The sequence below is a fragment of the Eubalaena glacialis genome, chromosome 4 (genome assembly GCF_028564815.1).
Source record: "Eubalaena glacialis isolate mEubGla1 chromosome 4, mEubGla1.1.hap2.+ XY, whole genome shotgun sequence".
Taxonomy (NCBI): Eukaryota; Metazoa; Chordata; class Mammalia; order Artiodactyla; family Balaenidae; genus Eubalaena; species Eubalaena glacialis.
The window spans coordinates 150,035,577-150,047,700 of record NC_083719.1 but is presented as its reverse complement, the minus strand read 5'-3'; the positions used below and the strand labels follow the sequence as shown (position 1 = coordinate 150,047,700).

Here is a 12,124-nt window from a genome sequence, read left to right as displayed (position 1 = left end):
TGATGGAAAGCTCAGTATGTGCCACCACCCTGCAAGTGAGCATAGCTCCCAGCTATTACACCGCAGGGTGGAGAGAGGCATGATTAAAGCCAAGCAGGTTGCCTGGCCCCTCGGACACACTGTCGGATAATGCACTCAGGTGCACACAAGAACAATACCCCCATATGTGTGTGGGTATTGCCACACCCTTTCCCATAAAGATGAGTGTCCGGCTCCAGGGAGTCTCCCCAGGAGCTGAGCGCCCCCTTCCCTTTGTCTTCTGAGCTGGGATTGATAGCATTTCTCAATCTCCCTAAAATCTGTCTAGGTGAATATGAAGGGAACCAGTTTCTTGATCTGTACCAGGCATTGTTCAAGACCTTTTACAAATATTAATAAGGTTAACCATTTAGTACTTAGAAAATGCCAGGCTCTACGTGGACTAATGCACCCACAACTGAAGGTACCTTCTGCGGCAAATCTTTTTACTTTCTTTCATTCCCATTTTATGATAGGAAACCAAGGCACAGAGAGGGTAAGTAACTTTCCCCATAGTCACACAGCTGGTAAGTGACAGAGTCAGGGTTTGAATGCAAGCAGCCCAGCTCCAGAACTTCTGGTCTCAACCATAGTTCTTCACATTATCTCTGAAACCCCAGTGCCTTTACTAGATTGCTCTCTGTCTCCATGTTTCAGGTGCAAAAATGGAGGCCAGGAAAAGGAAAGTAACTCACCCAACGTTCCACAGCTGAAAGGGACTGATTTCTGATTCCATCCCAAGTCTGTCTGATTCATCTTTGTCTTTCCCTAACCCTCTACTCCCGACATCCCTGCTGCTGATCTGGGCACGGAAACATCCGTGCACGTGCCATGAAGGAGACATCCCCTCCTGCTGCTGGCAGTGGGGCTCTGCATGCTCAGAGGCATGACTGGGCCAGCCTGGGATGCCAAGAGAGTGTACTGAGTTCAGAGCTGTTACTGGGGGTTAACCTTCTGACCTGTGCTTCTGCTTCAGAACCCTCCATGGCAACGACATCTCCAGCGTTCCCGAAGGCTCCTTCAATGATCTGACCTCTCTTTCCCATCTGTAAGTAGCCCTGTTTCTCCCCCACGTGCATCTCCTCAAAACAGAAAAGATTATAATGCCAGAGATAATACTATCAGTGCTACCACCTCAGTATGGTTCTTTCCATATGAATAGAGTGTGTTTTATTTACAAAAATGTACCCACATTGTGCATATTGTGTGTTCTCTGCTTCGGATGCCTTCAAAGACGTAGTTATGTAAGCAATGTAAATATTTAATAAGAACGAACATAAAACTCTTACTACATGCTCAACACTTTAGAGGAATTATCTCATATATTTCTTACAGCAGTAAGGCATTTTTATCTCCTTATTAGACATGATGAAACTGAAGTTAAGAAAGGCTGAAGAACTGGTCCAAGGGTTGCACAGCTAGTAGGTGGCAGAGACCTGGTTCAAATCCAGGTTTGCCTTGACGCCAAAGCACATATTCTTTCTGCACTCGGCATCGGGTAGTCCCCTCCCATTTTACACAGGGGAGACTGAGGCCCATGGATATTAGGTATTACATACCTCTGCCAGTGAAAATGCTTGAGTTTGTATACCTGCTGTCTGTATATTTAATTATTTTTGTATTGTGCACATATACAACACTGATATATTATGTATGCATATTATAAAACATTCAAAAAATAGAAATGTTAAAGGCTATGGTTAAAAATCAGCAGAAGTTTTCGTATTTTCTTCCTCAAACAGCACTTTGGAGGTGTCTGCACTGGATGATACCATTTCCCTCCCCTGCACTTGTAAGCTGAGTGGTGCCTGGGAGGAGAACCTTCCTTCTACTCTCTTAGGCTCTGTGGCCGGCCCGACATAAGACAGATTAACAGGAGAAAAGCATATAAATGTATTTAATGTTTTTATGTGTATGTGGGAGTCTTCCAAAGGAGAATGAAAACCCAAAGAAGCCATTGGGCCCCAAAGCTTATATACCATTTTTACACAAAGAATGATGAAGCATGGGGCTCTGACACGACAGAGGAGCTTGGACTAGGGGCGGTAAATCATGGGACCAGAACTAGGAAATCACGCAGAAACTGATGGAAGATCGGCGTTATTTTAGTAGGTTTGTTTGCACAGATCCATTTTGGTATCAACTCCCTTCTCTTCCTGGCCCAGGGAGGGTACCTTTCTCATAGGAAATATGACCTGCTTTTAGCTAGAAACAGCATCTGCTGTTTCTCAAGTGCCTTCAGCTCAAAATAGTCAATAGACAAAGCAGCATATTTGGGGGTGGCATGTTCTGAGCTCCTTCAGTGGTCTGAAGCTGCTTCCTAGGTTGCTGGTTATCACAACCTTCTCTGCAGAGTACATCCTCCAGTGCAACCTTTAGTGGGGCAAGAGAGCCAGATAATCAATGGCCAGAGGTCCAGGAAGCCTCCTGGAGGGGCTGAGATTGGGGGTGAGTCGAGGGTGGAATCTTACCAGGGTAGGTGAGAGCAAAGCCTTAGGGATGGGAGGGGCTTGGGTGGGGTTGAAACATCTGCAGGGATTGGAGGTACAGTCTGGAGTTCCTGACTCCACCGGAGTGAAGTCTCTGCTGGTCCTCCTGTCAGACACCCCCAATCTAGCCAAAGTCTGAAAATTCTGCTTTTCCAGAGGACCAAGACTACGGGGCCTATGGGCTAAGCTGGGCGGGGGGAGCCTGACTTCCTGCTCTGCCTCACAGGGCACTGGGAACCAACCCACTCCACTGCGACTGCAGCCTGCGTTGGCTGTCGGAGTGGGTGAAGGCCGGGTACAAGGAGCCTGGCATCGCCCGCTGCAGTAGCCCCGAGCCCATGGCGGACCGACTCCTGCTCACCACACCCACCCACCGCTTCCAGTGCAAAGGTAGGTGCTGACTCACCCCTCCGCCCCTCCCTGCCCCCTGCAGGGTCTGCTGTGTCCCCAGCAGCCTGTCAGAGCTAGGCATCTCAACAGGTGTGACTTCTAAAACTGTTGCCCTGTTCTTCCATTGGCCACACAAAGACTCAGATGCTGAAACTGATGTGGACCTGCATCTAAGGGTCCACTTGTCATTCGCTCCCCTAAGTCCCTCTGCTGCCATTTCTACATATTCCTCGTTGACCTCTTACTCTACGTATTTTTGCATAGTTGAGAAGATCTTTAACCTGCATTTTTTACCCAACAATCTTAGAGCATAAGCATTTTCCCGTTTTACTACAGCACATTTTGGGCACATGAGATTTTGATTTGACTGCATGATTATTATGATAACAAACTACTACTGGGTTCTTATTATGTGGCAGGCATTATGTTAAGTGCTTTTTCGTGTATTATTTCATTTAATTCTCACTTTCCATGGAGTCATTTATTTAATTCCCCAGCACCTCTGTGGGGTCTACTTTAGTATTGTTCTTACTTTTAAAAATGAGAAAACCGAGGCTTACTGAGGTTAGATGACTTCTCAAGATCACACAGTTAAGAGAATTCCAGGTCTTTCTGATTCCAGAGTGGATAGTCTCGACCACCAAGCTGTAACGCTCCATCATAACTTCTTTAACCAGTTCCTGGTTTTGAACTTTCAGAGTATTTCCATTTTTTTTCTTACTACAGCTGCATAAATGTCTTTCTCTATTTAAAATTATATCCTTAAATAAGATTCAGAGAACAGAAATTACTGAGCCAAAGTGTACGGTCATTACTAAGGTTTTCACACTTAGTGCCAAATTGATTTCCAGAAAGGGTTGTAACCAATTTTCAATCCCAGTAGCATCGTTTGAGTGCGTTTTTCATCAGACCCTTGCATTATTTTATCTCATTTTGTATTCATTGCTAATTCAATAGGTAAAATATTATATCCCCTCATATTTGTTTTTGATTATTGGGGGAACTATTTTTTTTTTTTAATAAATTTATTTATTTATTTATTTTTAGCTGTGTTGTGTCTTCGTTTCTGTGCGAGGGTTTTCTCTAGTTGTGGCGAGCGGGGGCCACTCCTCATCGTGGTGCGCGGGCCTCTCACTATCGCGGCCTCTCTTGTTGTGGAGCACAGGCTCCAGACGCGCAGGCTCAGTAGTTGTGGCTCACGGGCCCAGTTGCTCCGCGGCATGTGGGATCCTCCCAGACCAGGGCTCGAACCCGTGTCCCCTGCATTGGCAGGCAGATTCTCAACCACTGCGCCACCAGGGAAGCCCGGGAACTATTTCTTTTTCCAAAAATTTACTTTCCGTTTGTACTACACATTTGCCTGTTAATGTCCTTTGCTCATCTCCTAAGGCCTCGATGTTTATTCTGATTTACAGATATACTTTACCTCTAAAACTTCATTGTGTCCCTGGAACAGACCACGTCTCTGTTCTTCGGTGAAGCCAGAGTTGAGCCAGCTGGCATTGGTTCTCAATCAGCCCATTCTATTCACCCCACCCACAAATGGTCAGACTCACCCTGCCGTCAATCTCAACCCAATCTCCACACTGATGACTGTTATCCTGGGATCATTTAAAGTCCTGACATGAAATAGGGCCTGATTATCCAGGGCTTTGTCAACACTGGCTGCAGCAGTAACACAGCCCCTGTTAACAAAGCTCTGTGTAGGGACGTGGCCTCCCTCCCTCCAGCCCTGATGGCCGAGGAGAGCAGGACACAGTTGAAACTGTAATGGATGCAAAGTGTACCTGAGCCCAGTTGACCATCCCTCATCAGCGTCGTTGCTGTGTCTTCCGGGCCCATTTCTTACTTCTTCCTGCCGACTCAAGGGTTCTGCAAGGAGGACTTCCTATGTGATGTGTGCCTTTGGCCCAGGCACTGTGCCCTCCTTAGCCCTGCACAGACTATTCCATGAGGAAGGGTGTCTGGGGAAGGAAAAATGGGAGGTCCAAATGGAGCCTGGGCCCAGAGCTCCCCGAACATAAAGAGATACACAAGGGATTTCTAATTATGGTGCATTGTTTGCAGATTAGCACCAAAATCAGATCAGGCTAATTACAGTAATTGATTTGACTGAGAAGTGCTTCCGAATGATGTCCCGCTGTGATTTTTTCCTCTCTGGATGATGGCTGAATTAATGGCACTCTAGCTGCACTGGATGTGCTGGCTGCGGAGGGCCAGCTGCCCTCTGGACAGAGGTGGGAGGGGCTGGTAGCTGACTGAGGAAGGGGCCAGAGCAGAGGGGGAGGGAGGTGTGACAGTGAGCCTACTTGGGGACCTGCCACCAACACTCTGGTTTTGCTGTCCAGGGCCAGTGGACATCAACATTGTGGCCAAGTGCAATGCCTGCCTTTCCAGCCCGTGCAAGAACAACGGGACATGTAGCCAGGATCCCGTGGAGCAGTACCGCTGCGCCTGCCCCTACGGCTACAAGGTATGACAGGAGGCCCCGCCCCCTACCATCCACGGCCCAGGGAGGGGCACTGTTCACTGCTGACCCTCCCTTCTCCAAGGACAGTGGATAAGTCCACTTTACAGGTCACTCCAAAACAGCATTTGCCAGCAACTCTCCCGTTCTCCCCAGCACTGCTGGGGGCTGCCCAGTTGTATCACATTCACACCCATCATAGAGGACCCCATATAGTCTTGACAGTGATGCAGTGAGATAAGGAGGAAATGTAATATTTGTATTTTCTTTCTTGAACATGGGGAAATTAAGTCTCAGAGAGTTAAAGTACCTCCAAGTAGAGGCATCCCTTGAGTCCACCACACTGACCTCCTTCCAGGGTGATTCCCAGGTCCTCCCCCCACCTCCCTTCCCTGCCCGCAGGACAGCCAGCCCTGGAAGCACTGGTTCCAGCTTGAGGAGGATACAGGGATGGAGGATTAAAAGGCCAGCCTTCACTGTTGACAGGCTCAGATCAGCCAACAAGGGCTGGGATAGAGATCCCCAGAAATCCAGGCTAATTCCAGAATAACCCTTCCCTCCTTTCTTCTCACCCAGCAGCATCTAGAACACATTATCCTGCCTCCATATTAACATCTATAAAGTATGGATGATGTGCCAAGCACTCTGCTTGGCATTTTAGTCATCTTTTCCCCTGTGAGGAAGGACTTACTGATTCCCATTTTACAGATGTGGAAACTGAGCCTCAGACTGTTGAAAGGACTTGACTCACTGGCCCAAGCTTGTAAGCAGTAGGGTTGGGTTAAGACCCAGGGCTACATGATTCCAAAGCCCCCCCACTTTCGCCTGGAGGTTTCCTGAATAGCTGAACCCCTCACTGCACCTCACTGGGGTCAGCAAAGCCGTGACTGGGTCCTCTTCCCCAGGACCCTCCCGGCTTCCCAGGTTCCAGCCATCCCAGGGCACCCATCTGAAGGCACTAGGCACGTCGAGAATTTCAAGACAGTCCCCAGCCTGTCTGATGCACCCATCTGGTACAAGCTGAGCAGGAGGGAGCTGGCATCCCCGGGTGTCCTGTCCCCAGGGGGATTTACGTGTATAGTGACAAGCTTGAGGGGCAGACTGCCGCTGGGGAACAGGGCTCCCTGGTGGCTTTCTCAGCTGTAGCTGTGCTTCCAGTAGACAGTGTCAGAGTGCCACCTATGGGCCTGAGCCTGAGACAAGAGAGCCAAAGGCTTCCTATGAGGCCAGTCGGACAGCCTCCCTGCCCCAGGCAGCCAACCCCAGGCCTCACACCCACAGGAGTCCCAGACCCATGCCCCTGCACACACACGTACGTACACACACACACACACGTGTACACACACACACATACATATTGTAGGCGAAGACTAGAAATAAAGCAAACATGCTCAAACGCCTGGATCCTCAAACTCCCTTGTATTAATTCAGTGGAGAAAACTCAGGCTGTGGATTTACACAGAGCAGCAGGTGTGGATCCTGGCTTTGTCATTCCCTAGCTGGGTGGCGATGGCCAGTGGCTGCACCTCAGGCCTCCCATCTGCACACTAGGACCTGCCACACAGCCTTGCTGTGAGAATCAAGTGTACAGTAACACATGCAGCGCACCTAGGACAGTACCTAACATTCAGTAAGTACTCAGCGGCTGTCATATGGATGCCTTTTAACTTTACCGTCTATGCCGGTCCCTAATACCAGGGTGTGGAATGGGCCATCAGGAACAGGTGGTATGTTGCTGGTTTCCTATAAAGGAAGCTAGAAGCCCCAGCCACAACCTTTACAAACACACTAACACACACACACTCACACACTGGGGAGGGCGTCGTGGGGGATAGCCGAGGAGCATCCCCAATCTAGTGGATTTGAGCAAAATGAGGCTGAAGAGAGCTGAACTGAACTAATTGACCAGGCGTTGACAACGGTGATTTTTTTCTCACGAACATGTAGTGACAGAAATCCCCACCTCCAGGCCCAGTTACCACATGATCAAGGGCTAGGCTCTGCCTCCTGGATTTCAGTGCTCTGTGGCATAAGGGGCTGGAGGAGACACCTCCCCCTCCCCCACCCCCGGGGGAGGAATCCCACTGGACTCCCTGGTACTTGAGAGTCCCCAGAGCAGAGAGGCTGGCCCAGGCAGGGGCTATGGAGTCCCTGCCTTGCCCTGCTCAGGGTTCTCCAGTCCTGCGATCCATGGCCCATTCATCACACACACACACACACACACACACACACACACACACACACGTACACGCGCACACACGTGAACTACTTAGCATCAACCAAAGACCTGAAAAAGTCTTTTAATTACCCACATTCAGCTCTATCGCAGAGCCCCATGATCATCATGGTCATTATCTGAATAGCTCTTAATTATGGAGCTACCATTACCTGCCACGTGCCTTATATGAGTGTGATTGCTAATCATTCGTTAACTCCGTGGGGTAGGCATCATTATTCCCATTTTACGGATGATGAAAAGTCTCAGAACTAGTAATTTCCTCAAGGCACGTAGCAGCAGCCGGACTAGCACGGGCATTCAGACCGGCCTCACTGCAGAGCCCGTGTTTTGAGAGGGGCAGAGTAAGTGCCCAGCACAGCATCGCGGTTCCCAGCGCGGGCTGTGGACCGGATGTCGGGTTCAGCTGTGCCTGCTCCGCTTGCTGCTGTGCAATCGTGGGGACAGCACCTCACTTTCCAAGTCTGCCTTCCCTCTCTGTAAGAATGCGGGTAATAACAGCCATACCGATCTTGCAGGGGTGTTACGAACATTATACGCAACATAAAACTTAGCGTGAGGCCTGGAACAGAAAATGTGCTCCATAAATGGGAGTGAGAATGAGCCTCGCAGTTTCCATCGACACATGGACTTTCTGAAAGGGATCCCACATTGCTCTGGTTTAGGATAGAACCAGACCCCAACCCGAACTGCATTCTCCATGTCCCCTCCGAGAAACCTCTGACGGGCCCTTTACCCGTGACGGGGCTTGAAGGGGAAGCAGACAGATGCGGGCCTGCCTTCCGATTGCTGGAGACAGGGCCTGAGGCTCGGCGTGGAGACGGTGAGAAGGCGGCAGTACTCGGCAGAGCGGGGAAGAGGATTTTCTCGGGCAGATGGCGAGCAGGTGGTGTGGCAGCGGAAGGGCTCCCGCGATCGCCCCCGCCTGGCACGGCGTCCACGCCGAGCCCACAGCCCAGAAACAAGCGCAGCAGATGCCTCCCGGCCGCCACCAGACGCCACAGGTCCTCCCGAGGACCGCCGGCCAAGACTGGGGTGCAGCACTGGTCCACGGGTCCTGGGGGAGAAGCTGGACGCAGAGGACCAAGAGTTGCGCTGCCCCCAGGGACGCTGGGTCTTAATGCCCACAGTCTCTGTCTCAGCCTCCCTGCACGGTGCCTTTGCCCTCGCTGTTCCTTCTGCCTGGCACGCTCTTCCCCACCTACATACGCTTGGCTCCCTCTCAGCTCAGACATGCCCTGCAGGGGGGCCTGCTCCAAAGGAACCCCACTCCACCCAAAACTCTCTCTCACAGGAGATCTCAGTCTGGCCTAACATCAGGATCACCTGCAGAACTTGAGAGTAAATGCCAACACCCGGGCCCACGTCCAGACCCACCAAAGATGACTCTCTGGGGGGCTGTCACTTTATAGGGCCCAGGTCTGTGGACCACGCTTCAGCCGTACTCCATCCTACAAGTTGTGGATTACCGTTCAGCCTCAGTGAGGCTAGTAATAATATCATCTACTGGTATTTATAGAATGCCTACTATGTGCTAGATGTGTTATGTAATATTAAGCACTTCCTTATTGAAAGGTCTAGTTTAATTATGGTAACAGCTCTATGAGGTAGGCTTGTAGAAGTTAAAAGCCTTATTATACAAGATCAAGGTCAGCCAGCCAACCAGGAAGAGGTGAAGCTGGAATGTGAAACCAGGTCTTCTTGGCTCCAAAGCCCCTGCTCTCGGCCTACGGGTTAGGATGGCGAGAAGCGGGTGAAGTCTGGGAAGTAGTGAAGCTGGGGCCCAGACTCCTGAGTTCAGCATTCCTCCCCTCATCACTGTGGAGTGACCAAAGGCAAGGGCTCCCTCGGGCTTCCTCTGTGTCACACAGCAGGCTTGCCCCAGGGAGGGCCTCCGTGCAGCCATCTCCCTGACCTCATCCCAAAGGAAGCTGGGAACCCACAGGGGTCTCTTCATCATGGCAGCCACAGAAAGCCTCCCTAACCACACGCTTCTCTCTCTTCTGCTCCTCAGGGCAAAGACTGCACTATGCCCATCAACACCTGCCTCCAGAACCCCTGTCTGCATGGAGGCACCTGCCAGCTGAGCAAGAGCCACAACGATGGGTTCAGGTAACAGCTCGCCCTTGGGCCTTCCCTCCTCTCAGTCTTCGTGGTCAGGCTCCGGGGGCAGGCTGAGCAAGCACAGCTGTGTGCCTCCTGTGTGTGCCCACACTCTGCCCGGCCCTTTATGTGAAGGACTCCAAGGCTCTTCACTCCCTGTAAGGCAGCTACTACTATCCCTCTTGTATAGATAAGGAAGTCAAGGCATCAAAGGGATAAATCGTTTGTCCGCGGTTACACAGTAAGCGTTGGTACAGGAATCTGAATTCAGGTAGTCCGTCTCCAGAGCCAGGAGGTCTCCAAGGGAAGCCACAGTTGCTGGCTAAAGTCAGAGTAGGATGGGATAATGGCTCAAAGACCTGCCAGCCTGGTAATTCCACCACTCTTTTCTGTGTTATAAAAAACAATAATAATAGGTGACATTGATTACATGCTCATTATGTGCCAGGCAGTGACTCTAAGCCTCATTTAAATCCTCACGAGGACCCTATCCGGTACAGGTAGGTACTATCCCCATTTAACAGATGAGGAAACTGAGGCACAGAATTGATAGGCTCTAGGTCCCATATCCTGACACTCATTCCTGAGTCTCCCTGGCATTAAGAGCCCAGGAAGAAAAGGGGTAGAAGGCACTTAAGGTTCTTCTCATCCCTGTCCTTGGAGCGGGCCTTTTGCAGCTCTGCCAAACCTCAGGCCCCTCCCTGCTTCCCACCCTCCCAGCTGTGTGCACATGTCCAGTTTCCCGGGCCCTACCCTGGCAAAGCAGACCAGTGGCAATTGGCCCGTTTGGCAGCCCCAGTGAGCCAGTGAGTGGGTCAGGCGGTAAAGGAGGGGCATCTGGCGGCAAGCTGTGTGCGGAGGTCTTAGCGCTCAGGTCGCAAACAATTATCAAAAGCCCTGTGGCCAGGGTTGCTGCCTGTTCTGCGAAAGACATCAGGTTCTGGGCTCTGGGTTCTCCCCCAGGGAACCCAGCCGCCCACGTGTCCATCTGGCAAGCCCACCCCATCAGAATCAGCTCTTAAAATGTGAAATGCAAGGCAGAGTTCGTTTTCCTGCCTGGAGCAGGCCGAACAACGCACTCTCACCCGCTGAGAGCCCCGGGGGGGTGGGGGGAAAAACCAGAAATCTCACAGTGGTGGCCACCTGGCCTCATCCAGGAAGCACACCTCCAGGACTGAAAGCCTGGCTCTGCCCCGCCCCCTGTGCCCCCCTCACCGCCACCCCCGAGCCCAGGGACCCGCCTCGGCAAGGGACAGGAGCGCCCCCTGCAGGCGACTGTGTTGCTCCCCTCTCTGCAGGTGAGCGGAAGGATCCCGTCTCCACCCTCCGTTGTTGAGGATTTCAAAGGAACTGGAAATATTTTTAGGACTTAATTTTCAAGGAAAATGGCCCAGACCCACAGGATTAGGAAAATGGGGTGGAGGGTGCAGGCAATGCGGCCCACATCCCTGGGATGGTATAGCTCGTGTGGGCTCCTCAAGCAGCAGGAAAGCACTGCCCCTCAGGGCAGCACCTGGTAGGCTGGCAAAGGGAGAGCCACCTGTTCGGAAGGAGGCTTTGCTCCTTTGTCCCTCCTCTATCTGTTTCCTAGAGCTGCCATAACAAAGTACCGCAGGCTGGGGGGCTTGGAACCAAAGCATGGATTCTCTCACAGCTCTGGAAGTCAGAAGCCCAGAGTGAAGGTGTCAGCAGGGCCATGCTCCCTCTGAAACCCGCAAGGGAGGATTCTTCCTCGCCCCTTCCTAGCTTCTGATGGCTGCTGGCAGTTTCTGGCATTTCTTGGCCTGCAGCTGCATCACTCCAATGTCTACCTTCAGCTGCACATGGCCTTCTCCCTGTGTCTGTCTCCACATGGCCGTCTTCTTATAAGGACACCAGTCATATAGGATTAGGGGCCCACCCCACTCCGGAGAATGTGGTCTTCAGTTAACTAATGACAGCTGCAGTGACTCTGTTTCCCAACTAGGTCACATTCTCAGGTACTGGGGGGGTTAAGATTTCAACATATCTTTTCGAGGGGACACAATTCAATCCATGACACCTCTTACTGGTCAGAATTCTGGAAGCATCACCTACCTCTTCATACAGATGCTTCTCCAGTCTTGACACATTGTCTCTCTGCTCAAAAAAGAGCTGTCCCTACAGCTAACACATTGCTCTTGAGATATCCTTGATAGCTCCACCCCCTCACCACCCCACCTCCCGTAAGGTTTCCAGTGAAGACAGAAAAAAACTTCAGCCTCTTTCCCACCCTCTGTCCAGTCCGTGAGCAACCCCTGCTCCCCTGACCAGTCACCCTCACCCCACGTTTATGCAGTCCTAAGGCTCCGGGGAGAGTCAGAGTAACTCATTTGAGGAAAATAGGCAACACTGTGGTTTAAGATCTTTGGGAAACTACCCACTGTCTGGCTCTGAAGAAAT

At 51.2% G+C, this 12,124-nt stretch overlaps 1 protein-coding gene across 4 annotated transcripts in view; it reads left to right on the top strand.

Moving 5' to 3' along the window:
* The window catches only part of SLIT3 (slit guidance ligand 3), a 617,656-nt gene that overhangs the window by 560,800 nt on the left and 44,732 nt on the right, over positions 1–12,124 (top strand). For all 4 annotated transcript variants that reach the window (XM_061189924.1, XM_061189921.1, XM_061189922.1 and 1 more), the window contains 4 exons: positions 995–1,066; positions 2,734–2,897; positions 5,246–5,370; positions 9,615–9,712. In XM_061189924.1, the coding sequence (XP_061045907.1) occupies positions 995–1,066; positions 2,734–2,897; positions 5,246–5,370; positions 9,615–9,712 (459 nt within the window). The remainder of the gene's footprint in view (positions 1–994; positions 1,067–2,733; positions 2,898–5,245; positions 5,371–9,614; positions 9,713–12,124) is intronic.